Consider the following 19,223-nt stretch of genomic DNA (forward strand, 5'->3'; position numbering starts at 1 on the left):
TGTTAAGGGTGCTGAGAGTTGTTAGGGGACCCTAAAAGTTCCTGGTGAAATGGACAGCTCTCTTTGGTTTTACTTACCTAAAAGGAGGGGGAAGGTGGGGAAGAGAGAAGAAACTGTTACAGACCAGGCATTGAAAATGCAAAACAACTTTATTACAAGATTTAGGTGTTGGCTTTTTTTAAAAAAATCAGACATTGGAATATTTAAAAACAACAACAACAAGAGAAGCAGTAGGATGGATAATTTTTTTTAATAGGCAATGCGGATTCAAAATAAAATAAAATAAAAAATAGCATGGGAGGGAAATGAGAAACTATCAGGTTGAAGAGTTTAGATTATGGTGGAATTAAGACAGAGGGATGGGCTTGGGAGGGGGCTTCTTGCAGGTGGAGCAGCCAGGCCCTGACCTTGGAGAACTGACAGCCCCATAGCTGTGTGGTCCCCAGCCGCAGGTTGCTGCATGCTCCCTTCCAAGAGGATTGTGTTGAAATGTTGTTCGCTGCCGGATTGTGTGGTCAGCAAATGTGTCATCAAGCTAAAGAAACCTGCGGGGAGAAAAGAAGGACCATGTTCCTTTTCTGTTTGTTTTTTTAAGTTGAACTGAATTGATTGGTTGCAGTTTTGTCCCACCCTTCCTCCTAGGAGCTCAGCGTAACAGGCACTTCCCAATTACTCATCCAACTCCTCGCAGTGCATAACAGTAATAATGCAAGCCTCACTGAAAGCATTTTGGTCCCCAGGTTTGGAAATGGGGAACACACTGAGAGCTGTTAAGTTATGGGGATCAAGGAAGCTCTCCTGCATAAGCCAAACTGGAAAGAACATGAGCTCTGCAAAATGGCCTGTGTGGTTCCTGTTCATTTCAACAGGGCAGGGGTCACCAATGCGGTGCCCATGGGCACAGCGATGCCCCTGTGATCTTCCCCTGCTGTCCACGAAGCCTCCTTGGTTATGAGATGGTGAGGATGGTTAGCTTTTTCTTTCTCAAAAAGTTCATAGAGTAGAAGGAAGGAGTTGGTAGAGTGGCACTCTTCCCAACTTCATTCTTTCAGCTCTATGTCCTGTTCAAGGCAAGGCTCTGATTAATTCCACTGGATCTGACTTTGACCCTCATACCCTGGGAAACCTAAATTTTAGCTCTCTTTCTGTCCCCCAGGGGGGCGGCTGACCTGTAGGAGAAGGGAGAGAACTGACCAGAGGGGGTAGTGCCTCGGCACTCATTCAAAACTCCCAAGAAGGTCACAGGCCTAAGGAGACTGAGCATCCCTGCCATAGGGCTTACATGAGAGAACGTCCTGGTGGACTGTGCCCTATGGCTCCGATCCACCTTCCACTTTGCTGTCCTAATAAGTGATGGCTTAATATAACATCCTGGCCTGTTGGCAGTACTTGAACCACAGTTTCCCAGTAGGGATGCCCTAAGAAACTGTGGCTTAACAAAGCTCACCATTCATGACATAGAGGGTGAACACCAGCCAGGCGAGGCAGAAATTCCATGTGAAGTGAAGGTGGCCGACAGAACTCAAATCTTTCTGGGTCATGTCAACTGTGTATGAGGCCATTGTGACAAAGCCGAAGATGCCTAACAAGGAGTAAAGGTGAGTTAGAGATGACACCTGAGTAGGGATGGGGGATCCATTTGATCCAGGTTTTTTCATGAACCTGTTGAATGGAGGCTTTAAGCCTGCAAAATAAGCCTTGTGAATGCACAGGAAGGCAGGAAGCTGTAATATACTGAGCCAAACCATTGGACAATCTGGTTTAGTACCGTCTACACCAGGGGCCAGCAAACTTTCAGCAGGGGGCCAGTCCATTGTCCCTCAGACCTTGTGGGGGGCCAGACTATACCTCATGTTGCATCTGCTTCAGGTTGCGTTTTTTTGGGTTGCGGACTGTCGAAACCCGGAAGTACCAGAGCAGGTTACTTCTGGGTTTTGGCAGTCGTGCATGCGCAGAAGCAGTAAATTGCGCTTTGCACATGCACAGAAGCGCCGAATCGCAATCTGCGCATGCGCAGAAGCACAGAAGTGGGTTGCGAACAATGTGGTTGCGAACACTGTGGGTTGTGAACGTGCATCCCGCATGGATCACGTTCGCAACCCGAGCATCCACTGTATTTTGAAGGGGGGGAAATGAACGAATTCCTATGTCCCACAAATAACCCAGAGATGCATTTTAAATTAAAGGACACATTCTACTCATGTAAAAACATGCTGATTCCCAGACTGTCCGCGGGCTGGATTGAGAAGTTGATTGGGCCAGATCTGGCCCCCGGGCCTTAGTTTGCCTACCAATGGTCTCTACACTGACTGGCAGAGGCTCTCTTGGGTTCCCTCCCAGGCCCCCCTAGAGATTGAACCAGGGACCTTCTGCATGCAAAACAAATTCCTCTACCATGAAGCCACAGGCTACACAAGCTTAGTATTGTCTACACTGACTGGCAGCTGCCCTGTAAGGCTCCAGACAGAGGATTTCCCCAGCCAACCAGCAGATGCTGGGGATTGAATGCTGGTGCAGAATTTGATGGCCAAGCTGCTCAGTGGGGTGAGCACATTACATCAAATCTGGGCCGACTGAACTGGCTGCCGGTTAGTTTCTGGGCCCAATTCAAAGTGCTGGTTTTGACCTATGAAGCCTTAAACCTGAGACGTTTTGCATGTGAGCATTTGCTGTCCCACTGAGCCCTTCCGAAACAAGGGGGAGTCCTCTTTCTTACCTGTGGTGAAGCTTGCTGCTGAGGACACCAGCATGTTGGAAGGTCCCCCACAACGCCTCGGGCATTGGCAGGAGATGAGGAGGGAGATGGCTGCCACGAAGCCAGTGACCGTAGCGAGTGCCAGGAGGATTCTCGAAACTCTCGTGAGACCTGCCAGGGAGAGAAAGATTAATACGGATTGTTCATGCTTTGTTTTGTTTTTTTAAAAATGATATTTATTACTTTTTCAACATTTTCAACACAACACTACAAACAAAAAAAGAAAAAAGAAAAAACAATACAAATACAATACAAAAACGCTACATGGACTAACAAAACAAAGCAAAAACCAACAAAAACAATTTAAAAACACCTCAAACATTTTCAATATCTTATATTTCATTCACTTATTTTCAGCGACCTCCTCACACCTCCCTTTTTGTATTCCACTTCTATTAATTGTTTCAGCAGTTCCTTTCCATCTTACTCTGTTTTCTATCCTATAATTATCTTAACACATTCTTGCCTTATTTTTCCTTTAATTTTCTATTAATCTATTTATACTTAATTCCTTATAACATTTCTACTAAAGCCATATAACTTCATTCCAACATTTTTCTAACATTCCTTAATTTTACAATATTTCTATAAATAGTCTTTAAACTTTTTCCAATCTTCTTCCACCGACTCTTCTCCCTTGTCTCGGATCTTGCCAGTCATTTCTGCCAATTCCATATAGTCCATCAACTTCGTCTGCCATTATCCAACACTTCAGTGCTTTCAAGAAGCAGCCATTCTCTCAACCAGCAAAAAGCAGATGGTTCACAACGAAAGTTAGAGGTCTGGCAGGCAGGTCCACCTCCTTCTTTGGCATCCGTCAATATCTTAAGTTTTACTCGAGGCTTCCTGCCCTGCCAAACAACTCTAGAAACATCCCTCTGCCACCTCCTGAAACAATCCATCCTATCCAAAGCTTGCAATGTTTGAAACAAAAGCAACATCCCCAGCAACACAGCAGCCCTCATCCCCACCACAGTAACTCGGCCCAACAGTAACAACTTCTGATTTGTCCATATTTCCAAATCCCCCTTCTCTTCAATCCAACATCCTTCACAGTTATCCTTAAACAGATTCACATTTTTGGCGGTCATACTAACCCCCAAATACCTCTCTTTCTCAACCGATGTTAGTCCTGTCGCCTCCTGAAACTCTGTCAAGCTTTCCTTTTCCAGTTCAGATAGGGCTCTGGTCCTCAAATACATCTGTTCTTCTTTAAGTTCAATCATAACGAATGTCAGCTTATGTTCATCGGGTTGTCTTTGTATGGATGGGACTCTCCTCTCCAGTTGTATTGCTTTAGATTTAGCAGCAAGGGTTTTTTCCCTGACTTCATCTGCAGTTTGCCGTATCAGAGTAGATTCCTGTGTCAATTTCTGGGTGGTTTCTGAATTGGTATTCACCTTTTGTCCCAAGTTATGTAAACTTTCTATGATTAAGTCAATTTCAATATTTGCAGCATCCATTTTCACATTTATCACGTCTGTTTTCTTGTGAAGTTGTTCCAGCGAATCGTTTATTTTCAATAATGCAACCACTAAGGCCTCTTCTGTCGACATCCCGTCTGTTTTTTCCTTTCCATTTGCCATAACACTTAAGAGATTCAAGGTCAGTTCCAAAGTCTCACAATTTTTTTATCTTGCAGCTGGAAATTCCCCTGTAAGGAACCAGTTTCAAAAGCTTCCACTAGGGGAAAACAGTTTCTATTTGTATTGGTCAGTATGTCCTCTTTTAAACACAGTTTCAATAATCCAAAGTTAGTTTCAATTTTCAGTTACTTTCCTCCTTTTTTTGAAAACAACCGGAGACAGTAGAAACAATGTATTCTCTTGTTTAGCTACCTGTCAATGAATGTTCTAAACGCTGTCAATGGACGTTCCAAAAACATCAATCCTGCTAGCAGCCCGTTTCCAGGGTCAGAGCGGCGGTATTTTAACTCTCTTAACTCTCTCCTACAGGTATATTCAGTCCACCACTCCCCCCCTTCCCCTGTCTCCAAAAAGGGGGGGTTTAGTTCTTTACCGATGGAAATTTAGTCTTTTATAAAAGGCTTTCCAAGACTTTAGCTTGCAGCCTTCTGTCCGGTAGGCTCCTTTAAAGCAAGCAGGTTCTGCTTCTCTCCCCCCCCCCCGCCCTTAGCGAGCTGAAAATCTTTCTTGCTATTTCCAGCAAAGCGGGACGAGAGAGATACAGAGAGCCTGCTTGCTTTAAAGGAGCCAACCGGACAGGAGCCGCTTACACTCGTGTAAGTGGCTACCCTCCCCTCCCACTTTGCTCCTTTAAAGAAGCAGGCACTCTGTCCCTCTCTCCTCCCCATTCAGTGGCTCTTCTCCCGCTGGAAACCATGGAGGAGGGAAGCATTCGCTCCGTAACACGCACAGACATTTCCCCTTACTTTCTAGGAGGAAAAAAATGTGTGTAATCGAGTGAAAACTACGGTACTTAATTTTAAAACCTCCTTCATCTTATTACAAGTGAGTTTTAAAAGTTATACTTCTTAAGGAAAATTCTGAGTTGAGACAGCCCAGCTTGTTGGGGTACCAGTCCTCCGCGGGTCCAGGTGGTCAGTAAAAGAAGGAAATTCCAGCCAAGCAATTTGGAGCAAAACAGCAGTAAGTAGACTTAGATCCCTTATTGTTGCGCAACAGGTTCAACAGCAGCGAGTGAACCCAGAGCATGGAGCGACATTGACTTTTAAAACTTCACACCACATCCCAGAATACAGTTCACACAGCATCATTGATATATCATCTTTACATCACTGACGTGTCACCAAAGGGGAGGGGTAGACAGGGGTTACACTAGTTTAACCTTAGCAAACATGTCCAGACAAGTTACAGGTAGGTAGCCGTGTTGGTCTGCCATAGTCGAAACAATTTTTTTTTTAATCCTTCCAGTAGCATTTTAGAGACAAACTAAGTTTGTTATTGGTATGAGCTTTCATGTGCATGCACACTACTTCAGATACACTGAAACAGAAGTCACCAGACCTTTATATATAGTGAGAGGGTGGGGAGGGGTATTACTCAGAAGGGTGGTGGGAATGGGTGATTGGCTGATAGGTGTGGTAAACCTGTTGATGACTGTTAACGACTGCAATTGGTCTTACAGGAAAAAGCAAGGGGTGAGATGACTAAAAATAGCTTTATCATGTATAATGAGATAAGAATCCAATGTCTCTATTCAGACCAGGTCTTTCCATCGTTTTAAGTTTGGTAATAAGTTGCAATTCAGCAGCTTCTCTTTCCAGTCTATTTCTGAAATTCTTTTGTAATAAGACAGCTATTTTGAGATCTTTGTATAGAATGTCCTGTATAGAATGTTTATTACTGGGGCATGGAACATAGGAAGCAAGAAGGACCATTGGTTTGTCTAAATTAGTTTTGTCAACACTGACCAGCAGCATCACTCTGTCCTCCATCTAGAGAAGCTAGAATAGGGTTTCCCAAACTTGGGTCTCCAGCTGTGTTTGGACTACAACTCCCATCATCCCTAGTTAGCAGGACCAGTGGTCAGGGATGATGGGAATTGTAGTCCAAAAGCAGCTGGAGACCCAAGTTTGGGAAACCCTTAACTAGAGGCATGATTCAGAGTTCACTAGGCAAAATAAAACAAAAACACTTTGGGCACAGTGCATGGAGATCATTGCCAGGCCTGGACAGAGAGAATTGGGGTTCTCCCTTCCTGATCTACATACATGATTCCAGTATCCATCAATCCCTAAACAGAAGATGCATTCTTAAAGATGTGGAACAGTTCAAATCCCTACTGGATCTCTTACTGGGTGTTGGGGTCACTATTTCTCACCCTAATCTACTTTGCAGAGTTATGTGAGGATGAAAATGGGCGAAGGAGGAGAAAATTGCACATGCTGCCCCAGGCTCATTGGAAGAAAAGGTCACGGTTGAGGTGGGTGGGAGGGAGGGGAGGATTAGGGAAAAAAACCCGAGCAAATAGATGCATCATCAGTTGTGAATATCCCTACTTGCTTTAAATAACAATGCACCTGACCTCTGTTCCAGAGGGTAGGAGTGTTTCTTTCTTAAAGCTGCTCAACAGCTCAGCTCTCAGGAGGCAGCAAATGGGATGTGGTTTCCCCTTCTAAACATCACTCTTGACAGCTCTAGTTCTCAGGAGGCGCTGACGGTTGTAGACACTAGTACAAAACATCATTATCAGTAACTTTCCGACAGCTTGTAACAACAGTGCCATAGCATCTGCACCAGCTGTCTGTCCCCAGGCCAGCTTCAAAGTTTGGGGACTAGAGTTCAAAGCCCTAAATAATTTCGGACCAAGATACCTTAAGAGGGTCTTGCTCCCTATAGGCTGGCTAAATCACTGCCATGTTCAGGGGCTGAACTTTTGGAGGTGCCTTATCATGTCCCTGAGACCAAATCTCTCTATACTGTCTGGATTTTGGCATTCTGTAAAGGCACTTTTAAACAGTTTTTAAAAATTCAATCACCCGACAGTTAAAAATCATCAGCAAATCTCTGCTCCATATCAAATTGCTTCAGATCATGATATGGAGATGATAGATAAGTAGATAGATATATAGATATAGCCGAATATATATATATATATATATATATATATATATATGCTTTCGTAGATTTTCACGGGTACAGGAATGCAGGTTTTGGTGTCTTCGGGTGTCTTCCCGTGTAAGAGTTGGGGTGTCTAGGCGACGTTTCGACGAGGTCTCACTCGTCATCTTCAGGCTGGTGCTTTCGGCTTCTTGTTACTAGAACAGAGCAGGATCTCAGTGTTTGAGTTCCTATAAATACTGTTGAGGGGGTGTGGTGTATAGCCTCCAACGTTCTGGGCAGAGAGGGAGTTCCCAGGTTAGTGTGCCTTTTCTTCTTTTGTTCCTTAATTACTTGAGGGATATCTTGAGTGATTTCTTGAGTGATATTCTGAGTACCACTTAGGAGGGTCATTAGGTGTGGATTAGTTAATCCACAACTAATCCACACCTAATGACCCTCCTAAGTGGTACTCAGAATATCACTCAAGAAATCACTCAAGATATCCCTCAAGTAATTAAGGAACAAAAGAAGAAAAGGCACACTAACCTGGGAACTCCCTCTCTGCCCAGAACGTTGGAGGCTATACACCACACCCCCTCAACAGTATTTATAGGAACTCAAACACTGAGATCCTGCTCTGTTCTAGTAACAAGAAGCCGAAAGCACCAGCCTGAAGATGACGAGTGAGACCTCGTCGAAACGTCGCCTAGACACCCCAACTCTTACACGGGAAGACACCCGAAGACACCAAAACCTGCATATATATATATATATATATATATATATATATATATAGTAATAGTTATGCGTTTGTAGGGACAGTGTTAGGCTGTTTGCAGACACCCCTCCTAATCCCTGGATCAAATAAGTGTTAAAAGTTAATCAAGCCTTGTAAAGCCAGGGTGGCTATCTAAAGAACTTTTAACTGAGTTAAGATTAAAAAAGGATGTGTACAAAAAATGGAAAATGGGGGAAACCACCAAAGAGGAATTCAAACAAATAGCCAGCACGTGTAGACACAAAGTCAGAAAAGCTAAAGCACAGAATGAACTCAGGCTTGCTAGAGAGGTTAAAAGCAACAAAAAAGGCTTTTATGGGTATGTTCGTAGCAAAAGGAAGAACAAAGAAACAGTGGGGTCACTCAGAGGAGATAATGGTGAAATGCAAACAGGGGACACAGAAAGGGCTGAACTCCTCAATGCCTTCTTTGCCTCAGTCTTCTCCGATAAAGAAAACAATGCCCGACCTGAAGAATTTGGAGCAAATGATTCAGCAAAGGAAACACAGCCCAGAATAACTAAGGAGATAGTACAAGAATACTTGGCTAGTTTAGATGTATTCAAGTCTCCAGGGCCAGATGAACTGCATCCAAGAGTATTAAAAGAACTGGCAGATGTAATCTCAGAACCACTGGCAGTCATCTTTGAGAATTCCTGGAGAACAGGCGAAGTCCCGGCAGACTGGAGGAGGGCAAATGTTGTCCCTATTTTCAAAAAGGGGAAAAGAGAGGACCCAAATAATTACCGCCCAGTCAGTCTGACATCAATACCAGGGAAGATTCTGGAGCAGATCATTAAGAAAACAGTCTGTGAGCACCTAGAAAGGAATGCTGTGATCACCAATAGTCAGCATGGATTTCTGAAAAATAAGTCATGTCAGACTAACCTGATCTCGTTTTTTTGACAGAATTACAAGCCTGGTAGATGAAGGGAACGCAGTGGATGTAGCCTACCTTGATTTCAGCAAGGCATTTGACAAGGTGCCCCATGATATTCTTGTAAAGAAGCTGGTAAAATGCGGTCTTGACTATGCTACCACTCAGTGGATTTGTAACTGGCTGACTGACCGAACCCAAAGGGTGCTCATCAATGGTTCCTATTCATCCTGGAGAAGAGTGACTAGTGGGGTGCCACAGGGTTCTGTCTTGGGCCCGGTCTTATTCAACATCTTTATCAACGACTTGGATGATGGACTCAAGGGCATCCTGATCAAATTTGCAGATGACACTAAACTGGGAGGGGTGGCTAACACCCCAGAGGACAGGATCACACTTCAAAACGACCTTGACAGATTAGAAAACTGGGCCAAAACAAACAAGATGAATTTTAACAGGGAGAAATGTAAAGTATTGCACTTGGGCTAAAAAAAATGAGAGGCACAAATACAAGATGGGTGACACCTGGCTTGAGAGCAGTACATGTGAAAAGGATCTAGGAGTCTTGGTTGACCACAAACTTGACATGAGCCAACAGTGTGACGCGGCAGCTAAAAAAGCCAATGCAATTCTGGGCCTCATCAATAGGAGTATAGCATCTAGATCAAGGGAAGTAATAGTGCCACTGTATTCTGCTCTGGTCAGACCTCACCTGGAGTACTGTGTCCAGTTCTGGGCACCACAATTCAAGAAGGACACTGACAAACTGGAACGTGTCCAGAAGAGGGCAACCAAAATGGTCAAAGGCCTGGAAACGATGCCTTATGAGGAACGGTTAAGGGAGCTGGGCATGTTTAGCCTGGAGAAGAGGAGGTTAAGGGGTGATATGATAGCCATGTTCAAATATATAAAAGGATGTCACATAGAGGAGGGAGAAAGGTTGTTTTCTGCTGCTCCAGAGAAGCGGACACGGAGCAATGGATCCAAACTACAAGAAAGAAGATTCCACCTAAACATTAGGAAGAACTTCCTGACAGTAAGAGCTGTTCGACAGTGGAATTTGCTGCCAAGGAGTGTGGTGGAGTCTCCTACTTTGGAGGTCTTTAAGCAGAGGCTTGACAACCAATTCTTGGGACAGTCAGGTTAGCGTCCTGTTAAGGCGATTGCTTGGGTGATGGGCCATTAAGGGGAACAAAGGAAGCAGCTCTGTGGGCGATGGCAATTGGGTGGAGCTCCACCCTCCCTCAACTCTGGGTAGTTAGGAGGATAAAGCCAGGGCTGTGAAGAGGAAGTAGAGTGATGTGAGCTAGAAGCAAAACAGAGAGCGCGCGCGCAAACAATGTTTGTTTGAATCCAAGGCTGTAGCTATGGGAGAAGCAAGCTCTCTTCGGTTCTTAATTCTGTGAACCGTAGGCTCAGGTTGCATATATGTGCAAACAAACCATAAATCATAAAAATACCACAGTCTCTGCTGTCCTTCATTCCAAAGGAAACACAAACTCTGGGCCCTGGAATCTCGCACTGCTTAGAGATTGGGGTTGCATGCAACAATAAAAAGGACCCCTGACCATTAGGTCCTGTCGTGACTGAGTCTGGGGTTGCGGTGCTCATCTCGCTTTATTGGCTGAGGAAGCCGGCATACAGCTTCCGGGTCATGTGGCCAGCATGACTAAGCCGCTTCTGGCGAACCAGAGCAGCACACGGAAATGGCGTTTACCTTCCCACCTATTTATCTACTTGTACTTTGACATGCTTTTGAACTGCTAGGTTGGCAGGAGCAGGGACCGAGCAACAGGAGCTCACCCCGTCTCGGGGATTCGAAGCAAATTGTTTATCTCCTCAGGAAATAATGAAATAAACATTTCAAAACACCTTGCTTCATTTGGGATTACACATCAGTACATGTTGGCATGGGATCTCGCTGGAGATCCAAAAACTGACTTAAACATCTCCTGAAGGGCAGATCCTCCAGGACTGGAGTTATGCAGCCGTGGGGCAAGAGGAGATGGTTGCTTGTGTTTGGGGCGGAGTGCCGGAAGGTGTAGGACTGAGATGAGCAGGCACCAGCACACCTCCTTACCGCTGCTCCTGCTCAGTTGGGTGCAGGCCACGTTGTTGCAGAGTTTGTTGGCCACGGGGTTAGGAGGCCCGTTCGTGTCTGGGACAATGATTTCCATCCAGGAGGGGCTAAGCAGGGAGATGGAGAGGAGGAGGAAACTGATGCAAGTAGAGGCGGCTGTGGTGGCTCGATAGGGCAAGCTCACTCGGAGCCACTGGCAGGCATTGGCTGGGGGCATCTTCGCTAGGGGGAAGAAACAGCCACTGAGGACCACTGAGAACTTGTGGTGACAGTGGTTCCTAGAGTCTCTGTGCAGCAGTTAAGACTCCTGCAGATACTTCTAGCTGGTCTCAACTGCCGTGGAATCTTGACTTCCTTCATATCCTTGGGTTGAGGGGGTAGGAAGTGGCCTGGCACAGGGTTGATTTATTTACTGTGGTGGTGATTTGTTTAAACTGTTTTTGATCTTGAATTTTAAATCTCTATTAACCTGCCCTGGCCCCTATCAGTGAAGGGCAGGTCTTAAATGTAATGCTGGTGATGATTGATGGTGGCAATGATAATGATAATTACCATTTTTTTTTTTGCTCTATAAAACTCACTTTTTCCCTCCTAAAAAGTAAGGGGAAATGTGTGTGCGTCTTATGAGTGAATGCAGGCTGTGCAGCTATCCCAGAAGCCAGAACAGCTGTGCAGCGATCACTCTTGCTGTTCTGGCTTCTGAGATTCAGAATATTTTTTTCCTTGTTTTCCTCCTCCAAAGACTAGGTACGTCTTGTGGTCTGGTGTGTCTTACAGAGCAAAAAATACGGTAATAATATAATAGGGGGAGAGGCAGTGACTGAGAAGACTAAGCTGATTCCTGTCTTTTTTAGCCCAACGGTCAATCATATCTTACGGGTTGTATCCAATGTTATTCCTGCTCAGAGTAGCCCCATTGAAATTAATGGCCAGGACTAACTAAGGTCCATTAATTTCAGAGTGGGCCTACTTTGAGTAAAATGTACTCATAGTTTTTAGTTTTATTTGATTTTTTAACATCATCATAATTACAATTTTTATACTGTGCTTCATCCAAGGGTCACAAGGCAGTTTAGAATATAAAACCACGATTTGTAGCATTTTACTTTGTGGTATTTACAGAGGTTTAGTTATTTGTGACGATTGTTTCCCCCTTATACCTGTTCTTGATTTTTAGATGCAATTTGAATTTTGATTCCCCAAAGGATGCTTCATTCAACTGTCAACGCATCTGTGGTGCGTGTTTTTGCAATGTTTTTGTATTTGCTGTTTATTTTAACCTACGTTGCCTTGCTTTAATATAAGCAACATATCCACTATCCAAACAAACAAACAAACAAACAAACAAACAAACAGACTGAAGACCAGACAGTGGCACTATTCATTTATTTAAGAATTTATAAACCACACTTTCATCCCCCCCACCCCCACCCCAACAAGGCAGCATACAATTTACAAATCTTTGTTTACATCCAAGGAGGCATCTCCTCTCTCCCCCCACCCCCATCTCCCGTACATGCACTGACAATTTCTGAACCACAAAGGATTGCTTGGGACCCATATGCCCCCGACAAACACAACACAGACAAGCGCCCCCTCCATTATTTATGAAGGGACCGCCTTGCTGATACAGACATCTTTCTTTCCCCTTCTGAATCCTCCGAATAGCTCGATGAGCTCGAGGTACATTCTGAGGAGCTCGAAGTGATTTCTCCATCTGAGAAACTGGATCCGTGCACCAGCAAACGTTGGTGTGCCATCAGGCTGAACAAACCTACAGAAGGGGGTGGGGGTGGGGAAGGGAAGTGGCGGGAGCAGCACAAAGTGGACATTATTTCATTTAGATATTTCATTTAGAATTTATTTTCTTATTCCTTGATCCCTTGTTTCAGGGATCTATTCAATGGCTTGCCTTGATGTGGAAGGAGACCTAAAACATATTCAAGCAAAAAAAGATGATGGCGCCAGCATAAGGTGCAAAAATCACTGAGTAGGATTGACACTTGGTAATCCTGAGAATGAATCTGGCTCAAATGAATTCTTCCCCAGACTTTGACATTCTGCATTTCCAGCACAGTTCCTGGATAGGAACTTGACAGGGTGGAATCCAGATTAAAGAAAAGAATTTCGGATTCCCCCTACCCCTGGACCTTGGGGAAAGCTGAAACGCTAATATAGTTTCAGTGGTGACCTCACACTTTTGCAACTTCCTCTCTAGGCTATATCATAGAATCATAGAGTTGGAAGGGACCCTGAGGCACACCTTGTTCAACCCCCTGCATTGCAGGAATATGCAGTTGTCCCATACGGGAATCGAACCCACAACCTTGAGATTACCAGCACCATGAGCCACGCAGGCTGTGTATATGTATATACATATGAGAACTCTAACACCATTTCTTCCAGAGCACATTTTATGTACTTTAAGTAAACTACAGTCCCCAAAGATACTTGGCGAGTGGAGCTATCACTGTGAAAGTGATTGAAGCATGTTTTGCATGTATGTTGTGGATGTGGCCAAAGTATGCTTGGCTTTAAGATCAGGGTTTCTGATGGCAGGGAGGCTTCTAAGCATGTTCTAGCTGAATGCACCGAGAAGTCCCCTTAAGCCCCTTCATGCTCAATGTGCAGACAGTCTGAACTGGAACTGGTGCAGACAGGGAAGGAGATCTTGTGCCCTCTAGTGTGCAGAGGTGGGAAATGCAACTCATCAAGGCATATATGAGTCCTTCAAGTCCGGACTCCAGTCTGTTTCATGGGGAGGCCGGCTCAGGATGCAGTCCAAGCCAAAGGCAACACAAAGAGAAGGGAGGGAAAACACATTCATTGAAAAAGACAAAGCAAAGGGGGATGAAGCAGGAACTGAATGACCTTGAATCTAAGAAATATACATCCATATTACAAAAAGAAGTAGATGCATGAAAACCATGGCCTTAGCACCAACAAGCATAAAAATGCAAAATTAGCATTAACAGGTAGCAAAATACAGAGGAATGTGCAGATACAGGTGTCTCAAAGTCCAAAAGTGAAAATGGCAGCAGCCCTGAATGCAATTGCATAAATTCTCAGTAGGAACCATTTTTTGTCCGGCTGATGAATGATAATGTGATGTGACACCAACCATAAAAGGTAAACGATACCCGTTTGGGATAAAGACATCCATGTGCCTGACACACATTAGGATAATGGGAATGAACTGGTGCCACCCCAAAATGGCCGCCTTGCTGCCAGGCCTTTTCGTGAGGCTGGAACAGGGTTTTAGAACAGCCAAGACAGCAGTTCCATGAGACACAGGAGCTGGCTGCATAGCTTGTGTTGGGTACAGAAACTTGCATGGCAACTCCTTCCCAGCACTCAGGTGTTCACTCAGAGCAGCCAATTTCCTATTATTCCTCCCCAACATACCACACAGCAAGCAGCCTATAACATTATCCTCTTCCCTCACCACTAGGGATGGAAGTAACAGTCAACTTTGGTTTCTTCTCAGTTTCTCATTTTTTCCAATGTGACATTCAGGTATCCACATTTCTGCAGCAATTTGCAGTAAAAAATAAAATAAAAATCCTAATGCAAATTCTTCGATATTATAGGGCAAATTCATCTTAATGAACACATTTTGTATGCAGATAACATGGTGCTGTTGTTGTTTGCAAGCATTTTCTCCTAATACAATGCCTTTTTAATGTATCGTTTTCACTAATATATCAATTTCAATACACACTTTCCCCAAATATATATGCATTTATTTGATCAACTTTGTTTGGCTGAAGAACTGCGTCGCGAAAATTCGGATGTGCAAATTTCAAAGGACGCTTCTGTGTATCAGAAACTTCAGATCTGACAAGAGTCATCCTTAAATGCAAACTGGACAGAATATCTTCTCCCTCCTGACTCACCGCTTAAAATGAAGGAAGGGCAAGAGGTCCAGGCCATGTAAAAAGACCACAAGTACGTGATATTGCCTGTTCTGCTGATGGAGTGCGTGGAGATACGGATGGTGTAAATGCTCAGAGCTAAGAACACCAAGGCAGCTGGTGGGGGGGAAACACAAGGAGGAATTTAGTGTGTGGTCCCCTGGAATGTTTTAAGAGAGACAGCAGAACTGCAACAATCTGGCTTCTACGTTTTAGGCCAGTTTTTGGTTTGGGCCCCCTGAACCAAACCAAACTGTGCCCTGAGGAACTTGGGCTTTGCCAGGAGTTTATCTGAGGTTCCCCAGCTAAAAGAGAGAGAGAGAAAGTGGGTGAGCTGCTTTGGGAGACAGCTTGACTACTGATGCACCCCAAGCCTAGTGCTGAGTTGGGCACTGGCTGAGGGTCCTCAGAGTTCAGAAAGCCCCCTCACTGGCGCATCTCATGCTCTTCATTTCCCCCACCAGGAGGCAGAAGTCCTTGCTGCTCTGCTGTAAATTAATAATAATAATAATAATAATAATAATAATAATAATAATAATAATAATAATAATATACCGCCCTTAATCGTAAGATCTCAGGGCAGTTCACAGAATAAAATACAGGATAAAAACAAGCAAATCATTAAAACAAAGCAGCAAAACAATAACCCCCATCCCATTCCTACACAAATGACCTAGCATTCCAACCTGCTGTCTGCCCACCCTTCAAAACCAGGTTAGAGATGGACTGACTTAGTGTAAGCTCATTCTGTATGTGCCCTGAAATGCAACATTCTTCTACTTCTTTATATGTGTATATATATATACCTGCAATCAAAGATCCCATTGCAGCAACCAGGTAGCGGTATATTGTGAAAGGGGAGTTGTAGCGGTAAGTGAATGTCATAAATGAGGCCCCAACAATTCCACAGAAAAGGGCTAAGATCAGGAGCGTCCGGGCACCATAGACGTTGGCTGCAGTGGTAGAACAGAAAACAAAGGAAGACTTATTAGAGGTGGGGGAATAGCAAGGCTCTTCCATGGTCGCCTTCTCTCTCTCTCTCTCTCTCTCTCTCTCTCACACACACACACACACACACACACACACACCCATGTCTCTTCCCAAACCCAAATTCTCCATCAAGGAAATGTACCTTTTATAAAGGAACCCTTTTTCAGACTGAGAGCTCACTCCCTTCTGAGCAACTATCTAAGTTTCTCCTTTGCGCAGTTAGGCCAGTTTCCACACACAGTAAGACCAACACCCACCCCTCTCTATCCTAACAAGCAAGAGGTATTGCCACAGATCAAGGACACATTCCTGCCAGGTGAAAAACACTTGAGAGGCACAGCAGGGCCACTGAGAGGTGTGTTCTGAGGAGAGTGCTGAGGGCAAGACTGTGAGACTTAGAGAGCCACATTGGAAGGTATTGCAAGCTCCCCCCCCCCTCCCATCCATTCCCAAATCCAAATTCTGCATTTAGGAAATCCATCCCCCCTGTGCCATTATTTATCTTTTACAATTTAGCTGTGATATAGGCCGGACTTTTTCCCCAGCCAGAACTCCCAGGAGCTCAGCTGCCATATCTCTCCGTTGTGCGCCATTGCCATTCTAAGAGAACAAAGGAGAAGTTTGTGGTGAGCTCTGGCCCTTCTTTTTCTAAAAAAAATAGCACAAGGTAGGATGGGGGAAAGGTGGCTTTTTATATCCTTCCTTATAGGTGAACCTCTGAATGACCAATTTCTGAGAAAAAGAATCTGGGTTCACAGGTTTGGGAACTTGAGAAAAAGAATCTGGAATCACAGGTCTGGGAAACTTACGTGAAGCGGCAATGAGATCAGAGCACACCTGCTTGATACAGACTTTCCAAATGCCGCTGTAGTAATTCTGCATCTTGGTCTCGACTAGGATCCAGTGGTGATCCATGACAGCGCAGACAAGCAAAATGATAGTGAAGACTGTGAACCCTGTAGCCAAGACTTCGTTCCACCCCATAGCTCTGTCAGTAGGTCTGAGGGCTTCCCTCTATTTCGGCACTTGCTTTCTCTAAGCGGATCCCATTTCAAACAATGGTTTCCTGACAGGGCTTCTTGACATGGCCAGAAATGGCAATCTACCCCTGCTTCCACTCGATTTATGAAAAGCTAACAACCTGGAATCCTCACCCTTCTCTTTAGAGTCGAATCCCACTCCTAGTTCCATCGTTTGCTTCTTGGTTACCTTGACTACCGTGGAACATCCCATAGCCATCAGTAGGGTTTCTGTTGGCCAAGCAGGCCTGACTTAACTATCCAATGGATGGGTGCATCTTCGCTGATAGGGCGCAAGGGCTTTTAGGCCATCTTCCATACATTTAAAGCACCACGATAGCACTTTAAAGTCATTGCTTCCACCCAAAGAATTCTGGGAGCTGTAGTTTTTTTAAGGGTGCTGAGAGTTCTCAGGAGACCTCTATTTTTCTCCATAGCTGTCAACTTTCCCCTTTTTAAAAGGGAAATTCCCTTATTCTGAATAGGATTCCTCGCAAGAAAAGGGAAAAGTTGACAGCTATGTTTCTCTCACAGAGCTACAGTTCTCAGAATGGTTTAACAATCAAGCTCTCTTCACAGAGAACTCTGGGAATTGTAGCTCTGTGAGGGGGGAGATTAATAATAATAATAATAATAATAATAATAATAATAATAATAATAATAACAACAACAACAATAACAATAACAACAACTCAATTTATATACCACCCTTTATCAAAAGATCCCATGGTAGTGTACAACATTAAGAATGTATTTTATGGAGCACAATAAAAAAGCATAATAACCGACAACATAATAATAAAATTACCATAATAGCTGCCCCCTCACCTAGCTTTAACAGGCCATAGATTATTATTTAATGACCAAAAGGCCTGGGTAAGGCTGAATGTTTTTGCGTGGCACGTAAATACATCTAATGATGATACCAGGTGAGCCTCTTGGGGGAGAGTATTCCAGTTGGAGAGCCACCACAGAAAAGGCCCGTTCTCCTGTTGCTACCTTCTGAACCCCTTTGGGTGTGGGGACATAGTGAGGGGCCGTAGATAACAGATAATAGTTTATATAGGGAAAGGTGGTTGTTTAGGTCCTGAGGTCCTGAATAGGGGTCTCCTGACAACTCTCAGATCCCTTAACAAACTATCACTCCCAGAATTCTTTGGCTGTTCTTCCCTGGCTGCTTCAAGTGGTATCATGATGTTTTAAATATATCATGTGAGTGTGGTTTTCGGACTCACTGAACTTCTCCAACCCAATAGACCAGCAATATGCGAAACCTCCTTCCACATGTCCCTTGCCTGCTCTAAATATGAATATTTATATTTAGTGCTTGTTAGCACACGGAGAGTGACTTTCCTCATTAAGCAGTGTGTCGATCTTGCTTTCATCTCTCTCTCCCCACACCCTCACGCCCATATATTTTAGATCGTAAACTCCTCAGGGCAGAGATCTGTGTAACTCCCTGAAGTGCAGTGCTGTATCAACAGATGTACAGTGGTACCTCGGGTTAAGAACTTAATTCGTTCTGGAGGTCCGTTCTTAACCTGAAACTGTTCTTGACCTGAGGTACCACTTTAGCTAACGAGGCCTCCTGCTGCCGCCACACGATTTCTGTTCTCATCCTGAAGCAAAGTTCTTAACCCGAGGTACTATTTCTGGGTTAGCGGAGTCTGCAACCTGAAGCGTCTGTAACCCGAAGTGTCTGTAACCTGAGGTACCACTGTAATAACAGAAATGACACATTCCACATGTCTGGAAGGAAGGACTGACGCTTCTTTCCAGAGCACTGTGGCAGGTTGCCCAGGCTTGGTTAGAGATAGCCATCAGAGGGGAGCCAGAAGCAGGCAACCAGGAACTGTAGGACAAGCCAGGAATCAGTGAGCAAACCACCAAAGCCAGGAGGCAGGATCAAATGGCCTGGCCTAGCCAAGGATACAAAAAGACCATGATGTTCAAGCACAGCTCAATTGCAACAGGAAGCATTTCAGTCCCGCTTCCTGTCATGGAGGATCCAGTGGCCAGGCTGGGTGGACATAGCCAGTCTAGGGTCTCAAGGTGCCTCACTGGGGACCTGCCCCCTTCAGTTCAGTGCATCACCACACAGGGGGAGATCTGGCACAGACGGTGTACACATTTAAAGCACATGGCTTCTCCCAAATATTCCTGGGACTTGTAGTTTACCCCTTGCAGTGCTGCATTTTCCAGCAACCTTAACACACTACCATTCCAGGGATTCTTTACAGTGGTGGGGAAATCACACGCTTTAAATGTATGGCATGGATGTGGCC

The 19,223-nt window shown here is 44.5% G+C and overlaps 2 protein-coding genes and 1 long non-coding RNA gene across 3 annotated transcripts; 1 reads left to right on the forward strand and 2 right to left on the reverse strand.

Annotated features, from left to right (window-relative positions):
- Window positions 1-231: 231 nt before the first annotated feature.
- On the reverse strand, window positions 232-11,349 carry LOC308590139 (uncharacterized protein). Its single transcript, XM_081199873.1, has 4 exons — window positions 11,016-11,349; window positions 2,717-2,866; window positions 1,448-1,582; window positions 232-545 (listed from the first exon to the last, which is right to left on the reverse strand). The coding sequence occupies exons 1-4, from the start codon at window positions 11,230-11,232 to the stop codon at window positions 331-333; spliced, it is 717 nt and encodes a 238-aa protein (XP_081055999.1). The 5' UTR covers window positions 11,233-11,349; the 3' UTR covers window positions 232-330.
- A 36-nt stretch (window positions 11,350-11,385) lies between these two features.
- On the forward strand, window positions 11,386-14,886 carry LOC308590176. The gene is made up of 3 exons (XR_014009704.1): window positions 11,386-11,509; window positions 12,193-12,251; window positions 12,908-14,886. It is a non-coding gene; the product is annotated as an uncharacterized lncRNA (long non-coding RNA).
- On the reverse strand, window positions 12,385-17,252 carry LOC308590146 (protein NKG7-like). The gene is made up of 4 exons (XM_081199901.1): window positions 16,729-17,252; window positions 15,736-15,882; window positions 14,912-15,046; window positions 12,385-12,789 (listed from the first exon to the last, which is right to left on the reverse strand). Exons 1-4 carry the CDS (start codon window positions 16,901-16,903, stop codon window positions 12,617-12,619), a joined length of 630 nt encoding a protein of 209 aa, XP_081056027.1. The 5' UTR covers window positions 16,904-17,252; the 3' UTR covers window positions 12,385-12,616.
- Between the last annotated feature and the right edge of the window lie 1,971 nt (window positions 17,253-19,223).

Source organism: Podarcis bocagei (genome assembly GCF_964188305.1).
Source record: "Podarcis bocagei genome assembly, chromosome: 7".
NCBI classification, from domain to species: domain Eukaryota; kingdom Metazoa; phylum Chordata; class Lepidosauria; order Squamata; family Lacertidae; genus Podarcis; species Podarcis bocagei.

What these genes read in the sequence shown, in the direction of transcription:
- LOC308590139 (XM_081199873.1), bottom strand. Translation starts at nt 11,232, where the DNA reads ATGCCCCCAGCCAATGCCTGCCAGTGGCTCCGAGTGAGCTTGCCCTAT. An exon ending in AGCAGCAAGCTTCACCACAG is followed by an intron (nt 1,583 to 2,716) that starts GTAAGAAAGAGG and finishes ACTCCTTGTTAG; the next exon opens with GCATCTTCGGCTTTGTCACA. An exon ending in CACCCTCTATGTCATGAATG is followed by an intron (nt 546 to 1,447) that starts GTGAGCTTTGTT and finishes TTCTCCCCGCAG; the next exon opens with GTTTCTTTAGCTTGATGACA.
- LOC308590146 (XM_081199901.1), bottom strand. Translation starts at nt 16,903, where the DNA reads ATGGGGTGGAACGAAGTCTTGGCTACAGGGTTCACAGTCTTCACTATC. An exon ending in TGATCTCATTGCCGCTTCAC is followed by an intron (nt 15,883 to 16,728) that starts GTAAGTTTCCCA and finishes CTACCACTGCAG; the next exon opens with CCAACGTCTATGGTGCCCGG. An exon ending in CCCTTCCTTCATTTTAAGCG is followed by an intron (nt 12,790 to 14,911) that starts GTGAGTCAGGAG and finishes CCCCTTCTGTAG; the next exon opens with GTTTGTTCAGCCTGATGGCA.